The sequence below is a fragment of the Oratosquilla oratoria genome, chromosome 18, assembly GCF_046742065.1.
Source record: "Oratosquilla oratoria isolate Oo_2021 chromosome 18, ASM4674206v1, whole genome shotgun sequence".
Classification (NCBI taxonomy): Eukaryota; Metazoa; Arthropoda; class Malacostraca; order Stomatopoda; family Squillidae; genus Oratosquilla; species Oratosquilla oratoria.
Genome location: NC_134794.1, coordinates 15,185,827 through 15,213,023, shown reverse-complemented (window position 1 = coordinate 15,213,023; position 27,197 = coordinate 15,185,827). Strand labels below are relative to the sequence as shown.

The 27,197-nt window shown below is 37.1% G+C and overlaps 2 protein-coding genes and 1 long non-coding RNA gene across 12 annotated transcripts in view; 2 read left to right on the top strand and 1 right to left on the bottom strand.

Moving 5' to 3' along the window:
* Window positions 1–1,304, top strand: part of LOC143035072 (ras-GEF domain-containing family member 1B-like) — a 333,289-nt gene extending 331,985 nt beyond the window's left edge. For all 8 annotated transcript variants that reach the window (XM_076201577.1, XM_076201570.1, XM_076201571.1 and 5 more), the window contains one exon: window positions 475–1,304. In XM_076201577.1, the coding sequence (XP_076057692.1) occupies window positions 475–499 (25 nt within the window). In that variant the 3' untranslated portion in view covers window positions 500–1,304. The remainder of the gene's footprint in view (window positions 1–474) is intronic.
* LOC143035075 (uncharacterized) lies at window positions 962–14,119 on the bottom strand. The gene is made up of 2 exons (XR_012967289.1): window positions 13,795–14,119; window positions 962–4,165 (listed from the first exon to the last, which is right to left on the bottom strand). It is a non-coding gene; the product is annotated as an uncharacterized LOC143035075 (long non-coding RNA).
* LOC143035074 (UDP-glycosyltransferase UGT5-like) lies at window positions 14,115–27,197 on the top strand. 3 transcript variants are annotated; one of them, XM_076201579.1, is made up of 8 exons: window positions 14,115–14,213; window positions 18,469–18,692; window positions 18,970–19,218; window positions 23,054–23,284; window positions 23,406–23,567; window positions 23,995–24,223; window positions 24,733–24,952; window positions 26,563–27,197. In XM_076201579.1, the coding sequence occupies exons 2-8, from the start codon at window positions 18,510–18,512 to the stop codon at window positions 26,837–26,839; spliced, it is 1,551 nt and encodes a 516-aa protein (XP_076057694.1). In that variant the 5' UTR covers window positions 14,115–14,213; window positions 18,469–18,509; the 3' UTR covers window positions 26,840–27,197. The 3 variants fall into 3 exon arrangements, with proteins under 3 accessions (XP_076057694.1, XP_076057695.1, XP_076057693.1); XM_076201580.1 differs by lacking the exon at window positions 14,115–14,213 and adding an exon at window positions 14,356–14,493; XM_076201578.1 differs by lacking the exon at window positions 14,115–14,213 and adding an exon at window positions 14,956–15,108.

Sequence of the window (27,197 nt, the reverse complement as noted above, 5' to 3'; positions counted from 1 at the left end):
CATAAATCTATATAAATCCTTGGAAGGTAAAGATTTATATAAGGAAATATATTTTTTAAGAATACCACTGTAAGAATCTATGGTATTCTTAAAAAGAAAAAAATAATATTCCTTTATATAAATCTTTCCCTTCCAAGGATTTATATAAGGAAAGATTTTTTTTTTTTCTTCTTTTTTTTTTTCTTTTTTAAGAATACCACCATTATACCCAGTCCAGAGACTAAATCCCTTGGGGTTCATCTCCAGATGGAGGCGAGGGTATTGGTAGGTTTTGAAGATGAACAGCATGGTGATAATTCTCTCTGAAATTCATCTTGTAGAACCGCCACTTGTGGGTAATCATTGTTCCATTCAGTCTATATATAGATTTGAATTATTTTACAATTTGGGTAATTGCTTATATAGTCATATAATATATTTAAATTTATGTAATTTTATTTCTTTTACTTAAATATGAATGTTTCTGTGCTGCAGATCCGCCCTAAACCCTACAACGTGACTGGACCTGTACTACCTGCTCCTTCTGCATCCCAGAACCTACAGATGTAACAGTATGACCGAAGTCAAAATCTTTCAGCTTATTTCAATCACCCTAGATGTTATATTACATACAGTATTGTTATACAATACGTTGAATGATAATGCAGTTGTTGGACTAACTTTACTTAGCATGAAACAGACATGCATTAGTGTACATGCGGCAGAATGTGTTCTGAATAAATGTGCCAACTATAAAGTATGTTCTTCATTATTGTGATTGTGACAGACATGTGGTACTTAAGAAATCTGCAGGCCATGTTGTACAGAGAGTGATGGCATTTTACAGTGATGAAAACAAATTCATGGAAAGTTAAAGAAACAGAGAAGTTACATGGCATAAAGTGAGAACAGCAAAGGTTTATGAATGCCATGAGGAACAGATAAGTAAAATTTCTTATAGAAATTTAGAAAAATGGGTAAATGTTGCCAGATTTCCATATATATATATATACTCATATAGTGGTGCATAAAAAGTATATGGTGCATATATGTGCATAAGTAAGACATCAACATCAGTCACGTCTAATCGTATGATAAATAAATTATTGGATGTTGTAGGAAAGAAAAATATTTGTGAATAGAAAATATGTAATACTGAGCATACTCATGTAGTAACAAACATTTATGCCTGAAATAGAAAAAATTGTGCTATTCAGACACTTATTTATATATGATATAATTTACCTAAAGAAATTACACATTCATTGTGCTACTTGATACATTGATTTACATGTGATGGGATATATATATATATATATATATTATGTACTACAATACAAAGATTATACTTGGAGACGGACAGTATGTGCCTGTAAGGCCTTATACACACAGGAAAGTATATATAAGCAAATATGTACACAAAACATGTACATGGACTTTTGCATATATACACCAAACACTATAGTTAGTTGATGTGAGCACCAGTGATGTAGACATTGTAGTCATGACAAACCAGTGTTTAAATGTGAGCACTATGGAGGCATATGTCTCTTGTACTTGTAATGGCAAATGTATGTCAGTAAAAGTATGTATGTGTGTGTCAAATGGATAGTGTCAGGTATGAATAGAAATCTTTTGATCAATGTTCGTGCAAGTGTATGTATTTCAAAAAGTGAGTAAATTCGTATTCTGTTTGGCATGTGCATATCATAGAACATGACAACAGATGTGTGAATGAATTGATGTGTATGAACTTACATTTCATTTATCAAAAGAAAATAGAACAAAGCTGCAAATATGTATAAAAGCATCTCAATATCAAAGATATACATCACAAATATTTGTGTATAAAGTTATTGCATTCCTTAGAAGGTGATTCTGAATTTCTATTCCCATGTGTAGGAGATTGAAAGTATTAACAAAATGTAACTTTTCTTTATAGCTTATACCCATTTTCTCTGTGAAGAATGTAAGATTAAAGGATTATGGAGGGAGGTTGAAGAGGACAAAGGATAGCACTGGAGAAGATTTGATAACAAATTGTGCAGAAATGGAGTGTGTTGCAGAAAAGTTGAGAATGTTGGAGATATCAAAATTTGTGGTGGAATGGTAAATTAAGGCAGTTAATGGAAAGAAGGAATATGAAAAATTGATAATAACTTGTAAAGGAGAAGAGGCTTTTCATTATATGTACATATGTGTATGTATGTAGAATAACAGAGGAGAGGAGGTCCAAAGGATATTTGGCAAAAAGAATGAGGAACTGAAGAGAATGGGAAATAAAACTAGATGAAAATTTGGGGGTAAAAATCTCATATACAAAATAGGAAATACAAAGTTCTTTAAAATTAAAAAGGTTAACAAGACAAAAGAAATAAAGAAGGAAATTAAAACACAAGACAAAATAATATATAAAAAAGCAGAATTGAAAAGCATGGGTTATTTTGAAAATCTTCTAGACAGAAGGAAATGAGACCTCTAGTACCCATTTATAAAGTGAATGGTGGTGGAAGAGAGGGAAAGAACCATGAAGGAATTAGTTTGTTGAGTATATTAGGAAAGGTAAAGTGTAGAAGAATATGAATATGAAAAATAAATGAAAATGGAGGAGGAACTGATCAGATTTAGGGAAGGGAATATTTATGTCTGGTTTTCTGATCAAAACAAACGAGGAATATGTAGAGGGAGAGAAGATGTAAATGATATTCACCAATATGAAGAAGGCATATGGGAGAGTGAATGGAAAAGCAATCTGATAATGATAAAAACTATTGACTCAAGTTTCACTGACTGTAAACCTACAGCACTCCATGAATCTTCCCATAGATCTCTCTGGGATAAAAATGGTATCTACATTGTATTAGAGTGGGACTGCTTTTATGTCGCCAGCATCTTGTAGCAGGAGATGAGCAGTTGCCATTGAAAAGGTGGAGTACATGTGGCCAAAGTTGACAGAGAGATATCTTGGACCCTGTCCAGTGACTGAGTGTCAACTCAGTTCTGCACCCCTAGATTGGGGTGAGGGTAATTACATGCATTGTAAAGAGGCACCAGAAAAATGATTCTGATGTACCTTGCAGGACCATTAGTTGCAAGTACTTAGCACTGTAGATTTTACTATACTTCTTCCATTATCTGGTGACCCATTGGATGTGGCTGGCAAAACCAGCAGTTTTGCCACATCTAAACCATCTCCAAAGAAAACAGGAGAGACACCGTTTTCTTTATATTTGCATGTATGACCAGTATAATTAAAGAGACTGCAAGCAGCCCGAAGACCTGCACTCAGCTTCTCTATGTAATTACTAGAATACAAGGCTTGGACAAGAAAAGGGAAAGTTGCTGCTGGGGCAACGTCGCCTGACCTGAGATGCCACATTGTTTAATAAATCTTCTTTTCTTTACATGTATAACAGTTACTCATATCACCTACCATTTAATGAAAAAATCAATATGCATATAGAATATTCCATGTTAATATATACTCAGGGTAGTGAACAGCTTCTGGTATACACTGAATGTTTTGATTCAGTATGTGATACCATGGCAGACAACACCTTGTGGGTCATGAGATAATGGAAATAGTAATGTATGGTGTCAAAGCCTAATCAAACAATCAATCAATCAATCCATTGTCCTAATTCTCTTTTGCAGGGAGGCTAATTAAGTCAAGTAGTGAAGGTCATGTAAGAAAAAAGTAAAGCACATGTGGGGATGTACAAGATGTTTATAATTCAAAAGTGAATGGAGAGTAAAGGATATAAAAATATATATATATATATATATGTCTGGAAGGTATTGGGGAATCATTGAAAAGGAAAAAGATAAGCAGGGAGCTAGCAAAAGTATCAGTGAGAAACAAAGGAAATGTGGAACTGCATTGGGATCTGAATGGGGGAATATGTGGAAAAAAGTAAAATGGTAAACAGATCAGTGGATTTAGGCCCTTCCATAAATCTCTATGTGAAGAAATGTTGGATTGTTGGCTGTGTTGAATTAGTATGGGACTGTTTCAAGGTCACCAGCTTGTAGTAGTAGTAGCAGTAGGAGAGAAATAGTTACCAGCTTTCAGCTCTCTTTACATGAAAAGATTGAGGAAATAAAGTTGATAAAGAGATGCCTTGGGCTAAGTCCAGAATCCAAGTGTTAGCCCCATGGGGCTTCACTTCCAGATGTAGGTCAGGGGCTAAGTGGATTTTCAAGATGAATGGCATGGAGATTCCCTCAGATAACCATGTTGCAGGCAGGACCATCAGATGAAAGTATATGTCATTAGTTCTATATATAAATACATATGTACAGTATGTATGTGTGTATATATACAGTATATATATATATATATATATATATATATATATATATATATATATATGTATATATTTTACAGGTGAAGAATGTAATCCCACAATTGTCAATCATGTGAAAACCACAGTAGGAGCAAAAAACACTGGGGACAGGGAATCTATATATTTTGATTGCAAACTGCAATCATCTTCAGTAGATACTGAAGAGGATTGCAGTTTGCAATTGAAATGTATATATTCCCTGTCTCCAGTCTTTTTTGCTCCAACAGTGGTTTTCACGTGATATATATATATACGTATACAGTATATACTGTATATATATATACATACATATGTATGTACATATAAAACAATGGTTTATCATGGGAAAGTATGCTGATAGGAAAATTTCCACTCCATAACAAGTAACAAGACTGGATGTAGAAGGATGAGTAAGTAAATAAAAAGGCATTAGAGCATATCATTTGGATGTGTATCTACTGTATATACTTGTGTAATAGTTTTGTGTAAAATCTGACCCGTACTTGTGACCAATTTTATTTATTTATTTATTGTTTATATACTTTGTGTAAAACTCAGGCCTAGTTTTTCTGGGGCTCTGTACCATTTATACTGATTAGTATTAGGTTATATTATTTTATGTTTCAGGTTAATTTTGATGAATTGAAATGTTATAATAACCAAGGTATTATCAGTTACAGTAACATGATAACCAGTTATCACATCTATAATCCCCTCATTGATTGTATTCACATGTTACATAAAACAATCATGGAAACCCCTTCGACAAAGTGCTTCCTAAACTGAACCTAGATATGAAGAACATACAGATGTATGAAACAAATGGAACAACTTCTTTCATCTGTACAATTAGATAAACACTAATGTCAGTTAGAAAAATATATCTAAATTTGCACTGTTACCACTGCTCTTGAATATAGGATAAATTAAAAAGATGCTGACCATAAAGAGGTGAATAGGTTAAAAGCTGATTAGTAGTCATATATTCTTTATTTTGCAAATTGTTTCTGAGGTGGTTTGGATCTAGGAACGCTGCAGTATAATTGCCTCTAGATGTTATTACTGGTATAAGTAAACTGGACCACAAGCCCTGGTATTTACTGACAAAATATAGAAGTAAACTGTTTATCTGGCAGGAGTGTTAATATAATAAAAGAAACTGGTAAATATGTACTCCATGGTATGTTTTTGAAAATCATACTTCTGAACAATGGTAAGCCACCATGGCAGGCTGAATTGAGACAGTTATTTTGTACAGAAATATTCAGCAATAGCTATGATTCTTTTTCCTTTTATTGCAAATTATTCTATACAGGGCTCTGGCTCGTGTTTGTCCTTTTTTTCCATGCGTGCCAAGCATGAAGTTCATTTTAACCAATACACCTATAAAAGTCTATCCTTAATTTCAACCTAAAAGAAAACTCTAGAAAACTTGACTTTTACATAAGTATATACAGTATATGAATTTTTAAACTTCAAACTCTGTTTGTGATTGCCTTTGAGGTAAGTTTATTACTTTCATTGGTGATGCAAAGAGCAAAGTATTTTTTACCACATTTCAGTCATAATTACATCTCAATAGCTCATGCCCATACTTTCTCATCTGGTTTACATTCATCAGAAAATATATCTAACTCTCTTGGTATCAATTCCCCTTAAATTCTTTACGGCTTGTATCAAGTCCCCTCTCATTATATGCTTTTGGGGAAAAGATGATCAGATATTTCAGGCAATTTTTCATGTGATCTGTTTCTGTTGTTTGCATGAGTTTAGTAATTTATTGCTGCATCTTTTATATATTGTTACAATCTTTAATGAGATTCAGAATTGCACATAAAATGATATATTCTTAATGTGGATGGACTAATGATTTGCCATACATCCTTGTGTATAATTAATTTTTGTGTTGAGGTTTATACCAAGTTTTTGGCCAAGAAATTCTTAATTTATTATTTGCCTTGTGTATAGGTCGACTCCTATTTCCAGAAAAGTCACTGTGTGAAGCAAATAATTTTCCATTTACTATTGCACTTTATACTCAAATTTGGAGTTTGAGTAGATATATTGTACATGTCCATTTTAGTATTCATTTGTTAATAATTATAATTGTTGCTTCAAGTTTCACCAACTGGAAACCTGCAGACCAATAAAGACACAATGGACCTTGGACCCTCACACAAATTTTTCTGAAAATAAATTTTGAACTGCTTTCTGCATTATATTAGTGTGGGACCCTAGCCAATAGCAGTAGAAGGGGAGATTTTGCTGGCTGTCAGTTCTTCTTGTGTAAAAAGGTGGAAAAAATGCAATTAAAGATGACAGTTTACACCCTCAGATGAAGGAAAAGTTATTGATGAGTTCTGAAGATGTATGGCAGGGAGATGATTTGTTCTGACACCCATTTTACAGGACTACCACTCACAGGTACTCATCATTACTAGTGCTTACAAATACTCATCATTACTGCTGCTTGCAGGTCCTCATCATTGATTTAATTCAAGTCAGTTACAAAAGAATATTGTACTACAATAGTTTTTCTTTTACTGGTAGTAACAGGTACATAAATTTATGTCTGAGGGCAAGTTATTTTTAGTCCTTCCAATCATGCACAGAATTCAATCCAATGGAACTATTATGTATAGATCAATTACCAAAGCTTTGTCTTAAAGTTTGAACATCAAAACTCAATATAAACATAAGTATATATGGCATATAGTTTGTCAATGACAGTTGGACATTAAAGTTTAAAAAATCATGCTAACAGTTTTTTAACTCTGGGAGAGAAATACAGTGCTTAGATAATTGAAGCCTATTATTGATAAATATTCTTAAATCCTTTTTGCCCATTACATGATTTTTTTTTCAAATATTTTTCAAATATAATGTTATCATTATCTATATGCATTTCGTTATATTCAATGGGGTTGATTTTCATCAACCACTTTTCAGACCATTGTTCTAACCTGTTTCAATCCTAAATACCCATTTAATTGGTATCATTATTTACTACTCAACCCAATTTTGTACCCTCAGCAAAGTTTGATATAATGGAATTCAGTCCATGATCTTGGTAATTTATTGCATATATATGAATGGCTGTGACCTAAAACCTGAGGGTTTGTGTTTATAACATCTATCCAGCTAGAAAGGCTTCTCCATTGTCACAAAATCTAAGCTTAGTAACCACTCATTGTGTCTGGAGTCATAGTTTGTGAATGAGTATTCCAGTCTGAAACTATGTTGATTGTTCTTTATTAGACAATTATCTTTTGAATCAAGTTTAATAGCATCTTTGATAATTTCTACAATCAATCATACAATCTGTTTTCTTATGACTGAGATTAAACCTATGGGCTACTGTTGAAAACAATCTATAATGAAATAATGATGATTTCCTTCATAATTTTTGCGTACCTATCATTGGTGTTTCTCTGACATTAACCCCCATATTTTCATGGTCGCGCTTACAGAAATAAGCAAGTTTCCATTTGACAATCATAACACAGTTCAGGAAAGAGTTGGTATTTTGGTAATGTGTTTATAGATACAGAAATTAAATAACATCCTTCTGTCTAAATTTTGAGTTGGCTGTGAACAGATCATAATAGATTAATGTATACTGTAGCATTAATTTTTCTTGAAATTTCTCAGAATCTTTTAAATAGATCTTCACTTTTTCCTGATAATTTTTGTGTGTGCATATATATATATATATATATATATATATACTGGTATATATATATATATATATTTTTTTGTCGAGTTGAGTTGAGTTGAGGAATATACCTAAGGGAGAGAAGATAGGCATTGCCCTGAGAGCATTATAGAGTAATAAAAGGATGTCAATGGACACAATGAAAGGCTAGAATGAAGCAATAGTTATGCCAACTGTTATGTAAGGGAGTGACACCTGGATGATGAATGCAATAAAGAAAACTCATGTGGTGCAGTGGAAATGAGGTGTAAGAGGGCTATGTACAGACAAAACATGACAAAGTCAGGAATGATAAGATTCATGAAGGGACTGGGGTAGAGATGGGACCAGAAGAAAGACTAGAGTAAGCCAACCTGTTTTTACCTAATTGTAATATGTTTATTGGGTCCCATTTTTTTGTTTTTTTTTTCATCAAACTATGCTTAAAAATTATTTATGATTTTAGAATGAAATGTGTATTCTTTTAGGTTATTCCATGAGTTGATGTATCTGTATGGCATGTTTCTTAATATTTACAGGCATGGCATCGTTTTTAATTTATTTTCGCACATTTGTGATGCCCTCCCATCCTAACCCAAGAGTTTCTCTGACAGTTTTATCCATTCCATTCATAGATCTGAACACTGTCATCACGTTACCTCTTTTCTTTCTATTAATGATGGCCGATCCATTAATTTTATTTTTTCCTCTTATGGTTCATCTTTTCAGCTAGGAATAAATTTGGTTGCTGCTCTTTATATTCTCTAGAGCTTATTTCTATTCTTCATTTTGTGTGATGGCCACACTACCTCAGTATATTCTAATCTGGGGTAGATTGGGTTCTCTGTGATTTCCTAATCTCTACTTCTATGAAGTGAAAAGCTGTTTCATCCACATTATTGTTTATTTATATGTTGGGTCTTAAATTATCTGTGAGTAAGAGGGGGTTTACATGATCTAACGGTTCGTCAAACGCGGTTCGATAGACACGTGTTAAAGTGATGTGTGAACAGGGTATTTGGGGTTTAACCAATGTGTTCGACAACCAAATACCCCATTCACACGTTCACACATCACTTTAAACACGTGTCTGTCGAACCGCATTCGATGAACCGTTAGACAATGTAAACCCCCTCTAAGACACACAGATTCTTCTCCACCTTCACTTTTGCAATTGTTTCACATCCCACTGAATAAATGACTGATGGTGTCTTAGTGTTTTCACCCACTTCCAATATTTTGCATTTTTTGGCTTTGAAGTTAAATTTTCACACTTGCATATTTACCAAGTCATATCCCTTTTCTCCAGCAGTCAAACTTGCCTTTAAATTAATTTATAGTTTTATATTGGGCTATGACTTCTTTTCGGCTATTTCATGAACTGATGAATCTGTGCAGAAAATTTTCTTTCATGACATCTTTCAAGCATAATTTTTTTTATTTGTTTCCATGACCTTGTGACACTCTTCTCCTTTCATTTACCTCAACACTGTGATCACATCAATCTCCTTGTTTAATGAAGTCAAATCAATTTGTGACATATTCTTCGTATGATTTTCCTGCAAGGCTGAAGATAAATTTTGTTGTTATTGTTTGTGAGGATGTTGACAGGTTTTGAGGATGAGTAGCAGGTATATTTTCTTTGACATCCATCTTGCATGACTACCATTTGCAGGTATCTATCATTTAATATATTCATATTCATTGATGGAGGATCTCCCCATGGAGTGTGTCACTAACCCAAGCATTACCAGTAGGGCAATCCAGCCTCTACAATCAAAGATAGAGGAAGGGTGGGACTGAGTTCCTAGTCCCTCTTAAAAGGATAAATGAAGACACAATGATAAAACTTCTTCCTTCTCTTACATGCCTTCTTCCATCCCACTTCCTCCTTCTTTCCCATCACCTTTTTTTTATCTTCTCATGGTTTCCTTCCCCTCCCTCAATAGTCTTCTCTACTAACTTCTACCATACACCAGCATATCCACTTCCTCCAGGGCTATATTGCTTTTCAAACTTTCACACTCTTCAATTTATGTATGTGTTTATATGAGTGTGTGTATATACATATATATATATATATATATATATATATATATGTAAAAGAGGGGAGCAGATTTTCTGTAAGACATGGAGTTGAAAACAACAGCATTTTTGCAGTTATTTAACTTTTTTCTAGTATTTTAAATTTTTGTAATGAAAGTTTTTCCTTCAAGCAGAGGAGAATAAACTAAATTTGCAAATTCAGTTTATGCTCATCCGCTTGAAGGAAAAACTTTAATTACAAAATTGAAAATACCAGAAAAAAGTTAATAGTAAAAATGCTGTAATTTTCAACTTCTCATCATGTGTGTGTGTGTTTATATATATATATATATATATATATATATATATATATATATATATATATATATATATATAATACCTACAGCAGATCTCTCCATATGCTGTATACAGTAAACTCCCAGTTATCGAGGCTGCTTGGGGAATTCACAAATAAAATAAACAAAATTTCTGGTTAAGAGGTTTTCATAAGTCCTCTGGAGCTATAGAAACAAATTCAATACTGTACAGATATAAGCTATTCACATGGTCCAGTCCTTCCTGACACTGTTATTCCAAAAATGTTACTTATTTGTATTGTCAAGTGGAGTACAATAATATATTGTGATGTATACTTTGTATTTCTACCAAAATATGAATGGATGTGACCAAAACAGGTTCCTACAAATTATAATTGTTACTAAATTGATCCAAACATACAATATACTGTATCACAACAATGATGATGACTGGAAAATAATTATATAATACTTGCTTAAATATATTACACTAGAATGCAGTAAAAAAATAATATCATAGTAAAACAAATACTAAACATTATTAAGTATAATCATTACCATGTAAAGGACAGTATATACAACTCGGTATGAAAATAAGAGAAAAAGTCAGGACTCAATGAGGTCTTTTGATGTATCATACAATTAAATTAATATAAATGAACTAAAATATAATTTTGTTTTATGTAACAAACATTGCTTTCAAGAACATTTCCTTAATTTTTTATCACTGACCATAAATTTCCCTGCAACTTGAGAGTTTATCAATACCTTAATAATCAGCAGGAGTTTACTGTATAAATGCATACATTAGCCTATATATATATATACACATATATATACATACACATATAAATGTGTGTGTATTATTGTATATATAATTTGTACTGTGCATATACAGTGTATGTACTTAAGTATGCACTTAATTAAGTGTTCAATTTTGTTCACACTACCTACTTGAAAATAATTGTTCACAGTACATTTAATTTTGCATTGACTAGTATGTTGACATTGGAACATGCCATTATATTACAAATTAATAACTTCTTTATTGTATGTCCATACAGAAGTGAGTTAGTGTATGTATGTAGACATATGATTTAAATGTATGTTAGTGTGTTTATACAGTTGAATATTTGTGTGATTAGAATTATGTATGAACATCTATGTACTCAAGCATGCTTGATTATGTATTTTATTGATTTGTATGTATGCACTGCAATCATGAAATTGTATATTAGAGTGTGTATAACTGCATGTGCATACTGGCACTGAAATCAACACTTACTGTAAATATGTCATGGATAAATGTAGTAATATTAATATATGATTTTACTATATGAATGTAATGATATTAATATATGATTTGATTATTTTAGAACTACAAGTCTTTCATTAATGCCTTTTTGTAGGAGGAAAGGAGAGGCAGATGCCATAATAATTCCAGATATGCTGTCTCCCAGTCCTTGCTCCTCAAAATAGTCTTGATATTATTAAATTACTGATAACATTTGTGAAAGCTCTGATATAAGTATGTTCATGCAAAGGTTTACAATGAGTTTACTAAAAAGAAAGAGTAAAGTGACAATCAAAAGTTAGGACCAAATGGAATCATTCATTTCATATTACATTAATATCAGTACTTTGCACAAATAAATGAAGGAAGGCTTTGATAAAGATTATAAATGTAGAACATGTCAACCATACCCTAGAGTAAAACCAAGATAACAATATAATGTAATGTAATGCATAATTTATAAGTATCTTTTGCATTCATTACTCTGCTAAGCATTCCATCCAAAACCCCTTTAGTGTTAGCCTGCTTGAGTCCCTGACAAGAAGGGAGCAGTCACCAGCTGTCAGCTTGTCAGCTCTCCTTATGTGAAAAAGTGGAGGAATGGGAGTCAAAGGTAGTGGAATGAAATCACCTGGTTCAGAGATCGAGTGTCAATCTTTTGGGGCTGCACCTCCATATGGCAGACGGCAAGGTGTCCATTCCCTCATACATCAGGCTTACACAACCACTACTTGCAGGTAGCAATCGTTGATCTCCACAGTAAGGGTACATGCATACAGTACTTAAGATATCAAAAGTATCGGTACGCTAATGAAAGAAAATATGAACTCATAAAAGCAAAAGATAACTGATAATTATAATATACACAAATGCAATAAAGAACACAACACAGAATAATTGCTTAAATGATCAAAAGTAAGATAAAACAGGTGTTTGTTGAAGAAAAATATGAAAAAGTGGAAAGTAGGAAGGCCCGAGGTTCGAGACTTTAATGGTACCAGCTTTTCAGGAACACCCCCTGCCTCCAACAGTATATACAACACAAATATATGTTAAGAATCTCACATAAAAAAAAAGTCAAAATTGCAGCATCATTAACAATAAAGGAAGCGGTAAATCTTTAGTTTTGACCATGGGAGGAATATAACAATAGAAAATTAAATATTAATTTTGTCAATTAAAACGTATCAACGTAATATGCAATTTTGTGTGCGGAAATGAAAAACAAAAAAGGTGCTAAAACAGATTTCTTGAGTAACGAAGTCGTGTACGACGAATGGTACGCCATGTTTGTTATGGTAGATGCCGACGTCGAAGAAATGAAAGGATAAATTCGTCTAAGGTAAGGTAAGGTAAACTAAACTAACCTAACCTAACCTGTGTTTAATAAATCATTACCTGCAAATTAGATATCATCCGGCTCGTCATCGTTGTCGTCGTCGTGAGAGACGTTGGCGGGCTTTTCAAAGGATTTCAACCACTCTCTTAGCTTGCGGAGTATACAAATTAATATTTAATTGTCTATTGCTATATTCCTCCCATGGTCGAAACTAAAGATTTACCGGTTAGGTTAGTTTAATTTACCTTAGACGAATTTATCATCCTTTTTTTTTTCTTCGACTTCGGCATCTACCATAACAACCATGGCGTCCCGATCCTATGCTACCAACTTCGTTCATTAACATATTTAGCTTGTAGCAAGGTATTTTTATTTTCATTTTCGCACACAAAATTGCATATTACGTTAAAAATTAATATTTAATTTTCTATTGGTATATTCCTCCCATGGTCGAAACTAAAGATTTACCAAGGAAGCTAAATAGAAACTTGTCAAACCAGCGAAAAAAACATGCTAATAATGCATACATGTATTCAATGGTAAGAGTATATGCGGACCTTCTTTATGACCTAACCTACAGATTCTACATGTTTTAAACCTTAAAGTCGGACCCCGAAAAGTCTTGTTTTGCAAAACCGTTTTCTGCAAGATTATAGTATACATCACCACAACGACAGACATCAGAAGTGTCGCTTACATACGCTGGCTCCTAATCAGCATGATCGAGCTGATAATACTGATTTTAGACGTCACTTATAACCACAGCCATTCAGACATACAAAAAAAATCACATGCACTTTTCACCAAAAATTCAATCTTACCAAGCAGGATTTAGCCATCGCGATGAGGTGCACAGGCTGCACGTCCTTCGGGGGTAATCAGTGGAGATCCATCTCAGCCGCGTCAATAATGGACGGAATAACTTAAACATTCAAATATTCAAACATACAAGTATTTACCTAATTGTAATGTTACCCATAGGGTAACGTCTCTTTCCATAACCACTATTTCTCATTAACATTGTGTACCGCGCAATAAAATAAACTGATCAAGGAAAATAAACAATGTTACTGAAATATTGTGACAAAATGATTTGATTTTAATTTAATCTATAGTTCAGGTCCCTCTCACGTAATTCCATGTTTACACCGCGGAAAATACGCAGTAGATCTTTGTCATTCGAAATAGCAACGTATCTAAGGAATTGTACGTTTGGCAGCCGTCAAGGACAAGCATATTGGTACGTACATCGTGTCCGTAGAATCCACATAGTACCACGATGTTTTTGCAATGGACTGGCCAACTTAAATACATTTGAAAATTGTCGTTCAAACTTGCTATCCGTGACTATATAGATATCCCACAGCAAACCAAGCGGGAAATAGTCGGGTGTTAATGTCAATAATAGTCACGCATAATGGAACTACTTGGAGTTGTACGAAAGTTTCGCGCCGTGCAACTAGTGTCCACAGTATTATGAAATACACTGTGGTGCAAGTGAGGGGGGCGGAATAATTAAGGTATTGTTTGTAGTCAGAATACCCTCTGGTGTGCAGATTTGCTAGGGAAAACGTATATTTTAGTTCAATACAAGCTTCGCATTAATGAAGGTATGTGGTGTCATGGTAAAAGTTACACCGACCATGGTTATTGAATTCTTGAGTCGGTTAATCGTCAGTGCTTGAGGTTGCTAGACTCTTCAGGCACTTAGTGAGGGGAGGCAATACTGACGAATGGGTGGTAAGGCCTACTGAACCCTTGTGTAGTGTATGCTTTGACTTGTTAGGTAGTTTGTTCCATACATGTACAGTACAACTCTTGGAAACGCCCAGTACAAGTAGCAGTCCACTTATGTAGTAGGTTTATTGTAGATATGTTGGTGCTGTTGTTTCTGCTGGTTCGTTTTGTCATCGTGATGTCAATAGGCATATGGATGTTCACTAGTCTTTGGTGCACCCTGTAGAACAGGAGGGTGTGCCTATTCTGCAGTGAATTACATGCTAGTCGTTGCTCAGCATTGGTACTTGTGGTTGATAAAGCGTGCTGCTTACCGTTGGACACTCCACGATGTTGGTGTTTCTTCAGGTGTATGGATTTTAGGCACATGCAGCGTATTCCAGTTGTGATGTGAAGAGGTACTTTGAAATCAGTAGAACGTTGGATACAATGTTGCAGTAGTGATTGGGCAGTTATGCGGTATAAATGAGTCGATGAATGCACGGATGCAACAAACATGCTTCTGCCCTCATGGCCGAACATTTGCGACAAGTTTACGAATTTCAGACGGAAACATAATACGTGAGCATACTATCAGCCGATACATACGAAGAAAACGTGAAACTGTTCTGGTTAGCGTTAACTTCGGATTGATGGCCCATTACATGGCCGAATTAACAAAGCTATATTGGTCAGGTGTGGGGAGATTTGTTCCGATATTGTGATATGTCATTATTTTTTCCCATCAACCTATTTTATTATTCCTTTCCTTGCCTCCAGCAAATGTTCAGAGCGACGCCATGTAGAGATCAAGAACATGTTGTAAGTGCTTATCTCTGAAACTCAATGCCAGTAGATAAGCAGTGTTATCAATCAACCGATGAGATCGTAGACAACCTTGAAAAATGCACACAAAGGTGCACCATAGACAGATGGATGTAAACTATCAAATAAAAATTGTCTGACTGTAATGGGAAGTATTTCCCCATTCAACACCTACCGGCGTACGTTCAGTTGATGATGACGTTTACGATGAATGAAAACAAGCCCATAGAATGATGGAGAAGATAAGATGGCGGTGAAAGGAAATATAAGTAGCGGTATTTGCGTTGTCTGCTGTATTCAGCCGTGAGATCTGGATGGTCAACGGAGAAAAGTCGCCATCTATTGGAACATAAGGGGGGGGGAGGGCGTCGTTTCACTCTCAAACCAACGCCAATCCCGTCGTATTCTTCGAGTGTCTTCGGAGACATTCGAAAGCCCACTAAAAATAGGATTCGTTAAAATGAAACACTCGATGAAAATGTATCTATAGGCCACATGATAAAAAAGTTATCGTCCCCACCCGAGCCAAGAAAACGACACTACAAGATTAAAAAAAAAAAAAAAAAAAAAAAAAAAAAAAAAAAAAAAAAAAAATAAAAAAAAAAAAAAAAAAAAAAAAAAAAAAAGACGTTCAGAACTTCCTATTTCTAATTTTGCCATTCTCGAGTTCCGAGCCTTCCGAGCGTGACCGAGTACGCCTCGGATTCGGCGCAGTGCATTAAGTGGCTGACTCTGTGAAAGTCCTGGAGTGTTTGGTTTACGGCATTTTTATGGATTTTATCGTAGCTAACATAGCGCAAGAGGGCAATTCTGCACTCATAAAACTCTGGTATAGACTGAGCATTGCCAACGTCATTGAATTATACGCAGAACTCTCTGACGGAAAGTTTGACAACGAGCCGCTACAGGGGTCATGCATGCAATCATTTGTCGAAGTTCTAGATGATTTTGTATGTTTCACACATTTCGACAAATGACAAAAATAAAAAAGTAACGCCCGACCCGCCTCCCAGAAGCAAGGACAGTAACCAGCTTATATGTGGCCTATTGGTCGCATACAGTGTGTGACTAATTACGTTTTTTATTAATATATGATTATACACATGCACAACAGTGCACGGTTATAAGTTCGTCTTGTAAAATTTTATTCTGCTGGAAGACGAGGCGAGTTCTGGGACGTGCATGGAATGACGCTAACCGAGGGGAGGTCACATACAGCACTCCGGCGTCTAGCAGCAAAGCTGCAGCCAAACATAGAAAAGATAGTTGAGCCAAATGAAATGATGTATCCTACTTGTAATGATGGTGATTAATAAGTATACATAATATGAAAATGAGGATTACAACACGAGGAAGCCACGTACACTAAACAACTCTGAATGATTGGTTGACTAGCTCCAGCACCCCCCTCACTTCCTCCCTTCAGGATTCTTTTAGAGATAACCCTGTGAATTATATCAACATTAGAGTAATGTGTTGTATGTCCATATATCCGGTGTTAATATTCCTTTTTTGTGTGAGAGTAGATGTTAAAATATTCATTAATCGATAGTACCGGAAGTGAAAAAGCAAGGAAGATGTCAAGGAGAAGGTGGATAGATGGAGTAAGTGTGGCTTCAACAGCTCGTGGTCAGGATGTCGATCAAGCGAAAATGTGCGTGGGCGAAAGAGTTGGAGAAGACTGTATAGATTGTGTCAATGGTCTTAGGATTCCAGCAGTGGAAGGGACGAGTAGGGTGGGGGTGAAAAGGGTAAGTATATTGTCACCCAAGGATAGCCCATATGAAGAATTGTCACCCTGTCGAAGTCTGGGGTGACGATTCTTCATGCGATCTAGGGACACATGAAATTGTCACCCCATGAGATCCCACCTAAAGAATTGTCCCCCCAGTACGCCGAATATCAACAATCGAATAAAGATTAGGTTAGGTTGAATGAGGGTTATGCTTATTGTCATCAACATGTACAACCAAAGAATCGTAAACCCAGGATGGCCCACATGAAGAATTGTCACCCTAGGATAGCCCACATGGAGAATTGTCACCCTGTCAAAGTCTGGGGTAACGATTTTTCATGTAATTCGATATATCTACCCCATGCCGAGCAGCCTTGTTTTGCGAATAACGGGTTATGAACTGGATATACGTGTTCCGTTTTATAAACAAATTTAGTGATTTCGCGCAGTGGCAAATTTCAAATACTTTGTCAAGTACTGATGCCCTTTCTTGATTAGGAGTGAGGAGCCTTTTTCAAAACTGCTAAACATCACTGACTCAGTCATGCAATATGTGTTCGGACAGTCACGTGGTCGATCTTGACACAGTTTTACGCCTCAAGAAATGTCATTAGCAATAACAAAAATATAACAGTTGTATATCTGAATACTATTGTTCATCAAAGATGCCAGAACATCCTGCAAATCTTAAACGCGCAAGTAAAAGAGTTTGAATTTAGAAACGGAAAACAAAAATTACGATACCAAAGCTTTTCAGCTCTAATAACAGGTACAGATGTAATTATAGAGAGGAAAAGATAGTTGAACTCTGCATATGTTGAAGTACCACACTAAAGAATATTGTGAGAATTATAAATAAGGTGTCTTGCGACACTACTTCTGACCCAGGGCAGTGGGCGAGATGCAGGGATGACCCGTCATCTGAGAGATAAGATAAAAGGGAGAATGGGAGTGGAGCATGTGAGGATGGAATGGATGGGATCATTTTTTGCTACCTCCCTTGTAAGGGGAAAAAGCCTTTGTTATATTTATAAATGAGGTATAGGCAAAATGTTGAAGAGCATGAATGAATGTCTTGAAGAAAAACGGGGACAAAGAAAAAATTGAGAGAAACGGAAAGTGAAGGTGTTCAAAGTAAACCAGTTTTCATTCTGTGTCACAATTATTGACACGAAGTACTTGTTTTGCTTTCTTTTCACTGTGAATCTTCTATCCATAGATATCCTGGCAAGAACAAGAAACCGAAGATAGGGTTGCAACATGTCGCTAAGTGCAAATGTCTTGGTCGTTTTGGGGATCTTGGCTGTGGCTCCTTTGTGTTTGAGCGATCTTCCACCCCCAGACGATACCTTCAACATCCTCATGCTCCTTCCAGTGGCATCGAAGAGCCACAGGAATCTCTTCTTGCCTCTGGCTAAAGGTTTAGCCGATCGCGGACATAAGGTAAGGCAGACAGGAAGTACGGTATGATATAGATATTGAGAGTATATTGTTCATGATATTCTGGTCTTTGGCACCCGCATGCGGTATTTCTCCTTAAATATAGATAAATGGTAAGGTTATCACACTCTTAGTGTCAGTTGGGGCAGATCGTCTAGGCAAAAGAGGAATGTGGAGCAATACGCATGCGTAAGCCGAACTGTTAAAACGCCGAAACTTAGATTTAGGTCCCCATGATCCAAAAGCACCCTGAAATTATTTTTTCTTTTCAAATCACCAGATTACAATATTAAGCAACTTGCCACCCGCGATGAACCACGTCAACGTGCAAGAGATCCAGCACTCCGTATACTCGCACGATCACATGTCGCCTTTCGAACTAAGAGGTCGCGAGATGAAAACGTTCTCAGCCTTGGCAGAGATCCTCAGCGAAGTCGCTCGCAAACTTTACACCGAACCCGTAGTGAGAGATGTGTACAACAGAAGGAAAGAGTTTGACGTGATTATTATAAACCACCTGATGAATGAGGTTAGCAAATTATTTGGTTGTTCAACTCTGAGGTTATCTTGTACATAAAGCAACCCAGTGTTTTGTGTGGGACCAAGTATGCAATCGGGAAGCTTCCTACACATGATCTCGGGAGAATCCATAGAGGAAAAGAGAAAATTTGAAAAAAAGAAAAAAAAATTAATGCAAGAGTGAGCCTAAACAAGTAAATTGAGACAGATTTGATAGGATAACGGGAGAGACGTACACATTGATAAGGAATGTGAGAGTGGCATATTGACGGAAATGAGAAACCTATTTGTAAATCTTGTCCGTCCCAAGCTGAAATATGCAGTAGTGAGGTCCCTAGACAAAGGCTAAAATATAAGAAAATGTAATGCAAAGTACAATAACAAGGTAGAAGGGATTAAGGAAGTTAGTGACGGAGATTGGGAAGGTGTGCGAGAGTAGAATGTGAAGGTGAATGTGGGTAAAAGTAAGGAGATGTACAAGGGGGAGAGAATGGCAGCAATTTGGAAGAGAGTCTTAAAGGAGAGAGGCTGGAGGAAGTAGCATTAGGTACTTGGGGTAGCATGTGGCAGGAAAGGGATGAGTGGAGGTGGAGGTAGATTGAGAGAAGCAAGTGCCTTGGGGGATTAAAAAGTGTAATGATAAACAGGCATTTAGGAATGATTGCTAATGGGAGATTGTATGAAGGGGTGGTTGTGCCGACAACACTGTATAGGTCAGAGACATGAAATATAAGACAGGAAGAGTTTAAATGTGTTTTAAGATGAAATGTCTGAGAAGTATTGTAAGGTTTATAAGGGATAGTGTGAGAAACGAGTTGCGGAGAGTCGGGGGTGGAAAAGGAGATGGGAGATAGGGCTGATGAAAGATTATTGGGACGTTTTGGACACATGGGAAGGGTGTATAAAGAAAGGTTAGTGTGGAAGGCAGAGGCGTTGAGCAAGAGGGGGATGTCTGTTGAAAAAGGAAGAGAGAAGGCAGAAGATAGGGGTGAGTGAGGAATGGCTGTGTATGGATGATGTGATGTATGGAAAGGAGTGAGGAGTTAAGGAGTGGTTATGTGTGAATGATTTTAACGCTCCCCGAAGGCATTTCTCCCCGTCTTCAGTGTTTCTGCATGGGGGAGGTCGCCGATTAAATGAAGCGGCCTTGCTGTGGGTGTGCTGTGTCTTGCTGCATTACTTCTGACATGGCGATGGGTAAGATGCAGGGATGACCCGTCATCCGGGAGGAGCCAAGATGAAAGGGAGGGAGGGGTGGTGAATGGGAATGGAATTATTCCGTTTGACTTTGGCTACCTGCCTTGTAAGGGGAAAAAAAACTTGGTAAATGTATATACGATAACTAGAACTATCCCTGGCTAGGCCTACAAATCGTACGAAGGTAATAGGTTGGTGATTAGACTCACAACGAAACTGGCTTGGCCAACGATGGCCCTTAAATGGTGCGGCAGGCGTAGTCCTACCTCAGGGTCACTTCACGGTTGCTAAGCGTAGTCGTTTTCTATTTCACTGACCCCAGGGTAGTCAGCTGATTCAAACCGTGGACTGTGTTTTGAGTCCACGACAAAATAGTCTCGTTACACAGTCTGAAGTTCGAATCTGCGGGGTTAGTCAGTTCCCGAAACTGGGATTGCCAACTCTGGAAGAGGAGATAGACATGATTCTTGTCTTTACAGTTATGAAAGATGTAGACAAGATTTACGAAGGAGATATATTAGTATGGAATGAAAGACTACCAAGAAGTCATAACAGGAAAATCAAAATGACGAAATATTTGAACGACGTTTAGAAAACTTGCATTCCGGCCAGGTGCGCTAATTTTTTGGGATAAATTAGGTGAACATCATAGATGAACGTAAAGCAACGTTTGGTAGTTGGAAACCCGAGGATTTTACGGGCATAGCTCATATCTAGCATGTAACAATTAGGTAAACACACACACACACACACGTAAACCATATGAGGAAAGACTAAAAGCACTGGGTCTGTCAACGTTGAAAGATCGAAGAGAAAGAGGTAACATGATCACAGTTTTTACGTCAATAAAGGGTGATAGATTGCATTGGTGGAAGAGATCTGATTAAAGATGGGAGGGCTTTAAGAGGGCATGGCAGTAAATTAAAAAAGACCACAAGTCGAAAGGATGTGAAGAAATCCATTTTCCATATAGATGTAAAAATACATGGAATAACTTAGAAAGTGATATAGCCCAAGCTCAAACAATACACGAGTTCAGATCTAAACATGATTATTGGAAATCAAAGATATAGATTAAGTTGGAACCATACATGAATTTGAGTCTAGGTTTGTTAGAAAATTAGAGAATAGGAGACGGAACCCAGCGAGCGTATACTACAATTAGTTAAATACATACATATCGTCAGGTCCATTCCTATGATTTCCATTGGAAAATAAACTGTGGTGGGCGGTCCGATTATCCGATTAATCGGAATCGCATTTTCGAATCTGACTAACCCCCCGCCAAATGGATCGGATAATCGCTAATCGGACTTGGATTTTTTGGCACCCGAATCGGATAATCGAATCGGACTTGACGAACTGGCGAATGTGGAATCGCTAATCGGACTTACGGTGGTATTCTTAAACAAAATTCTTTCCTTACATAAATCTTATATAAATCCTTGGAAGGGAAAGATTTATATAAAGAAAGATTTTTCTAAGAATACCACCGTAAGAATCTTGCGGTGGTATTCTTAAAAAAAATCTTTCCTTATATAAATCTTTCCTTTCCAAGGATTTATATAAGGAAAGAATTTTTTAAGAATACCGCCGTTAGTTTTTTTCGAATCGCGCCCACCTCTGAAAAGAAAGCACTGCAGCCATACACTGCCTTCCTGTGAAATTGGGCAACCATGTGCCAGTACATATTATCTTCGTTGTTTGTCCAACATTTATAGAATGATAAGAGAAACTACATTTCCAGCTGCAAACTTTCGGTTTATACAATGCTGTTGACAAAGTATAATTTCATTTTGTATCGTATTCTTTAAGGAAATTTACAAGTATAAGGATAGATGGAAAGGATACAGGAGAAAGCTTGATAAGTTTATATATATATATATATATTATATATATGTATATGTATATATATATATATATATGCAAAGTAGACCACTTGGAAAAAGAAACTAACGCAGCAGAGCGCTTTCGTATATTACATCTTCAGTGCAACAAGTACTTGTTGCACTGAAGATGTAGTCTACTTTGCATAAGTGAACACACGTGCCCGTGTTCTTATTAGCATATATATATATATATATATATATATATATATATATATATATATATATATATATATATATATAACGCTTCGGGCATCACCCTTTCTTCAGATACTATCTCCCAAAAAGTGTTTATGCCCAAAACGTTAGATATAAAAAAGCTTATCAAGTTTTCTCCTTAGTTCTTATACCTGACAATATGGAGTATTCTTAAATGTACATGTCCGTGGTCTCCCGTTCACTATGATCATGCATCACTCGTGAAGGCCTTCTTTTTTTTTTTTTCTTTTTTTTTTTCTTTTTTTTTCTTCTTCTTCTTCTTCTTCTTCTTCTTCTTCTTCTTCCTTTCTTCTTTCTTTCCTCCTCCTTTCTTCTTCCTCCTTTCTCTCTCTTCCTTTCTTCTTCATCCTCTTCTTCTTCATCCTCTTCTTCTTCATCCTCTTCTTCATCCTCTTCTTCTTCATCCTCTTCATCCTCTTCTTCTTCATCCTCTTCTTCTTCATCCTCATCCTCTTCTCCTTCATCCTCTTCTTCCTCATCCTCATTTTCTTCGTCCTCATCTTCTCCTTCATCCTCATCTTCTTCTACCTCTTCTTCTTCTAGGTGGCGTATCCGTTCTTGCACGAAATGCCCTTCATCGGCATAGTTCCTCCTGGAATGGACTCCAGCTTGAGTTCAGTCCTTGGCAACGTTCCTAATCCCGCCTATGTATCGTCCATATACAAGAGTTTCCCTCACCCTTTCGGGTTCATAGCCCGAAGCCTCAACACCGTCCTGCACTTAGCCCTTGGGGTCACGTGGCGTTTTGTCATCTTTTCGAAGATCCAACGAGAGGTGAGTTGTGACCTTAGTATACTGAGAAAACAGAACAGATTTAAATGACAGTTCCTTTGTGGACACCCGTGACATTATGGAACGTAAAACCCATATTCCCTGTGCATTTCTTCCTATATAGATCACATCTCAGTTCCCTGATCTGCCACCGCTCATCGACATCCAAAGAAACATGAGTCTTGCTTTCCTCAACTCTGACTTGAGTGATGACGTCATGCCGCTTTTACCGTCCCAGGTCCAGATCGGTGGTATTCATTGTCGCCCGGGACAGCCTCTCCCAGAGGTACGTCTTCTTAGCATCTCTTTTAAGAATGTCGCTGCTATTATCATCCCTTTCCCACAAAACCATTCACAGAATAACCAAAGAAAAGGATAAATAGATTATATTTTAGAAGCAATAATGTACATTCATAGCTGCGAAGGAAAAAGCACTTGTTGAGCAAATCGTTTGGGTTCATCTTAAGGTGCAGAGAAATTAACATGTTCACTTTTCTTACTACTAAGCGTAAGAGTTTGTTTTCGACGAATAATCTAGTTCACGCTTTACTGCAGTGACGTCATCAAGCTAAAGAAACCAGTCTATAGTTAACCAGCATGAGAGTTCTACAGAACGTCACAGTAGCAAAAGAGTTGATTAAAAAAAAAAGGAGGGGAGAGGGGAAAAGGGGCATGTTTGTTAATTAAATTGGGGGAGTTATTATATTTCAAAGGACCTAAGTAGCTGGATTGAGGGCGCAGGCGACGCCGGAGTGGTGTACTTCAGCCTCGGGTCGGTGGCAAAGAGCACCGCCATGCCGTCTCAGTATCGCGACCTCTTCGTTGCCGCATTCGCCAAGTTGCCCCAGAGGGTCGTCTGGAAGTTCGAGGCCGAAGACGTGCCCGGCGGAGTTTCCGACAATGTCTTGCTGAGCAAATGGCTCCCCCAACAGGACATTTTGGGTAGTTAATGATCAAGTTTCTTCCTGTAAACCTTTCCATAACTGTTTTGCCAAAGTTGGGCCCCGGATGGTTTGGGGATTATGCGTTCGTTTCACGAGCGAAAAACCTGAGTTTCAAGTTCTGTAGCGAACGCAAAATGGGTATTTGTATATAACATTCCCCAGCGTTAGATGGTTTTTCTTTTTCTTTTCTTGAACAATCTGGACCCCAAAGTGGGCTGCCTAACATATCCCCATTCCTTCTTCGCCAGACTTTCGAAGTCATCATCATCACCCGTTCTAATCCAAAAGGCGGCAGTATAACTTCATCATATATCATCAACTAGGCTTCACATAGGGATAGCTAGGAACAGACCAGGATAACGGTGCTAGTTCGTAATCTAACAACATTAATAGAGAAAAAAAATATCAAGCACCACGGCCCCAGCCTTGAGGCTCCATACACCGAAGCGGTATGATAATGAAGAGTTCCTTTACAGAGTTTAAGACGGTCTTATTTCTCTCCCGTAGCTGATCCTCGAGTCAAAGTCTTCATAAGCCACGGGGGTCTACTGAGTATGCAAGAGTCTCTTTATCACGGTACCCCACTCCTCGCCCTTCCCATCTTCGCTGATCAGCCGAAGAATGGCGACAAGATCCGAATAAACGGTTATGGCATCACCCTCATCTGGGAGGAACTTACGGTGGACCTCATCGTGGATTCCATCAGAGCTCTTATAGAGCAGCCCAAGTAAGCTATTTATATACTTCGGAATTATGAGGCCGTAAGAACCTTACTGATGTCACTTAGTAATTAGGTAAATAAGTATATAGATTAAGTTACTAATATCTACACACACACAGACACACCACTTATACACTTGTAAGAGCCTAAACACTTGTCCACTTCGTGCATATCAAAACCCATTTAACACCCTTCCCATCTTAGCACCTCATGGATGAAGGGCCATACCTGTCTTTCGGTACACTGCTCGGGTTTGAGGGCAGTGTAGCGAGGCACAGCGCTACCAAATCAAGGGCCGACATCCGGAGACTCGTCGCTTCATCCGGTGGTGCCCACCTTTGTCATCCATTTGACTATATATAGAACGGATGAGAAGAACATCCCTTTGGGACGCGTCATTCTTTCATCCATTCTAAATCTCCCTCCGTTCATTCCTATCTTTCGCATTCTCCTCTCCTTGCTCGACAGGCATTCATCATGCACCCAAGGCCTCGCTCACATGCCAAAACCTTCCCAACACTGTTTGATCGCCCCTATTTGGCAGCTTTCATTCCACTTCCGTCCTCTGTCTCCCTCCGTATTTCTCACAATCAATCCCTGTAATACTTATACTTTTTTCAAACATGTCATTTCAGGAAACATATAAACTCGTTCTAAGTCCCTTGTGTTCAAAGTCTCTGCTCCATACAGTGGATACAATGATTCATTCAGTTTTATCTTTGCATTCGTCCTATTTTTCAATTTTTCATTCTACCCATACATTTACTTTCATTCTTTAGTTTGTAATTAATCATATTAGTAGATAAAAGATGTAATCAACACTTTTAGTTATTTGATTTTTTTATGTACGCGGTTGTAATTGTTCTGATGCAATTGTTTTATGTTTATTAGTGTGATCACGCTGAAACGTCAGTGTGTGTGAAAGCGCAGAACTTAAGAACATAAGCACGGAGGAGATTGCAAGAGACCATAAGGTCTACACTAGGCAGTTCCATGTCCTTTACCTCCTGTCACTCCTATCCATAGAGTTATTTAATCTTCTTTTAAATCAATCAGTCGTTACTGAGCTGACTAGATGGTTACTAAGTCTATTCTGTTCGTTAACCACTCTATTGGTGAGGCACTTCGTGCGTTTCCCTTGTATCCGGTGCATCTACGGTGAGAAGAACAGAATGTTACCGAGAGTTCTTGTCCTTCATTAGTTGGTCGGATCTGAACTGATTTTACATGCAGCCAGGAGCCGATATATACCGCGTGGTCACTCACCCGTGGTGCGTAATTCCCACAATTAGGTCAGCCATAGTTCACGCGGGGGTCAAGCGGCAACGGTCTCGAATTATCCATAATTACAGGCAGGTGTGCGCTAAGGTCGCAGCGCGTCCCTACCGACGCCACGAGGTCAAATCGTACCACGTGGTTTGTACACCTTAAACCTAAATTTGTCTAGTTAAATTCATTACTACGAGTCCTACCCTGTTGTCTTGATATGATGACCTTGCCTGTATCAGCCTTATTAAAGCCCATGGCCCATTTGAATAGCTCTATTAGATCACCCTGGACTCTTTGTCTTTCCAGAGTAAGTTATGGTACTTAAGTAGTACTTTTTGTTACCTTAGGTACGCAAGGGAAATGGCTGGAGTTTCCAGAGTCCTCCGTGACCAAATGGAGTCTCCCCTGGACCGTGCTGTGTGGTGGACTGAGTATGCCGTCCGCCACAAGGGTGCCGACGCTCTCAGAAGCCCTGCGGCCGACCTCTCCTGGATAGAATACTTTCTTCTAGACGTTATTTACCTTTTCATTGCAGCTTTAGTCTTGTTTTTATGGATTGCGTATAAATTGAGTGTCAAGGTAAAAGCTCTCCTTTCTAAGAAATCTAAAAATAAGGAGGATTAAGGATGATGCTTATTAGGAAGGGTGTGTTGTTAGTTACCCGAGATATGGTGGCCCATCAGCATTTAATTCGTCATCATACCAGTAAAATCCTTTGCAGGCAGCGATTTTTTTTTCTTCGTTTAGGCCATAGACGACGAGTAATGAGGTTGTCTTTTGCCGAGACGTTGTAACTCTACCTTTTTTTGAATTTCTCTTTCTTGACACACGTGAATTTTTTCATCACTTGTAAGACTCTACCCCACCCGTCATTCAACCTGATTTTTTTTTTCATTTATGATTAAATTGCCATAAACTAAGAAAAATAAATTAGAAATGTCAAATGTACAGGAATGACAATGGGCATTTCTGAAGATTGTTA

Excerpts from the sequence above, each read along its gene's own strand:
- LOC143035074 (XM_076201579.1), top strand. The coding sequence starts at position 18,510 with ATGTCGCTAAGTGCAAATGTCTTGGTCGTTTTGGGGATCTTGGCTGTG. Across the intron at positions 23,285-23,405 it reads TTTCGAAGATCCAACGAGAG|ATCACATCTCAGTTCCCTGA; the intron begins GTGAGTTGTGAC and ends CTTCCTATATAG. Across the intron at positions 24,953-26,562 it reads GCTCTTATAGAGCAGCCCAA|GTACGCAAGGGAAATGGCTG; the intron begins GTAAGCTATTTA and ends TTGTTACCTTAG.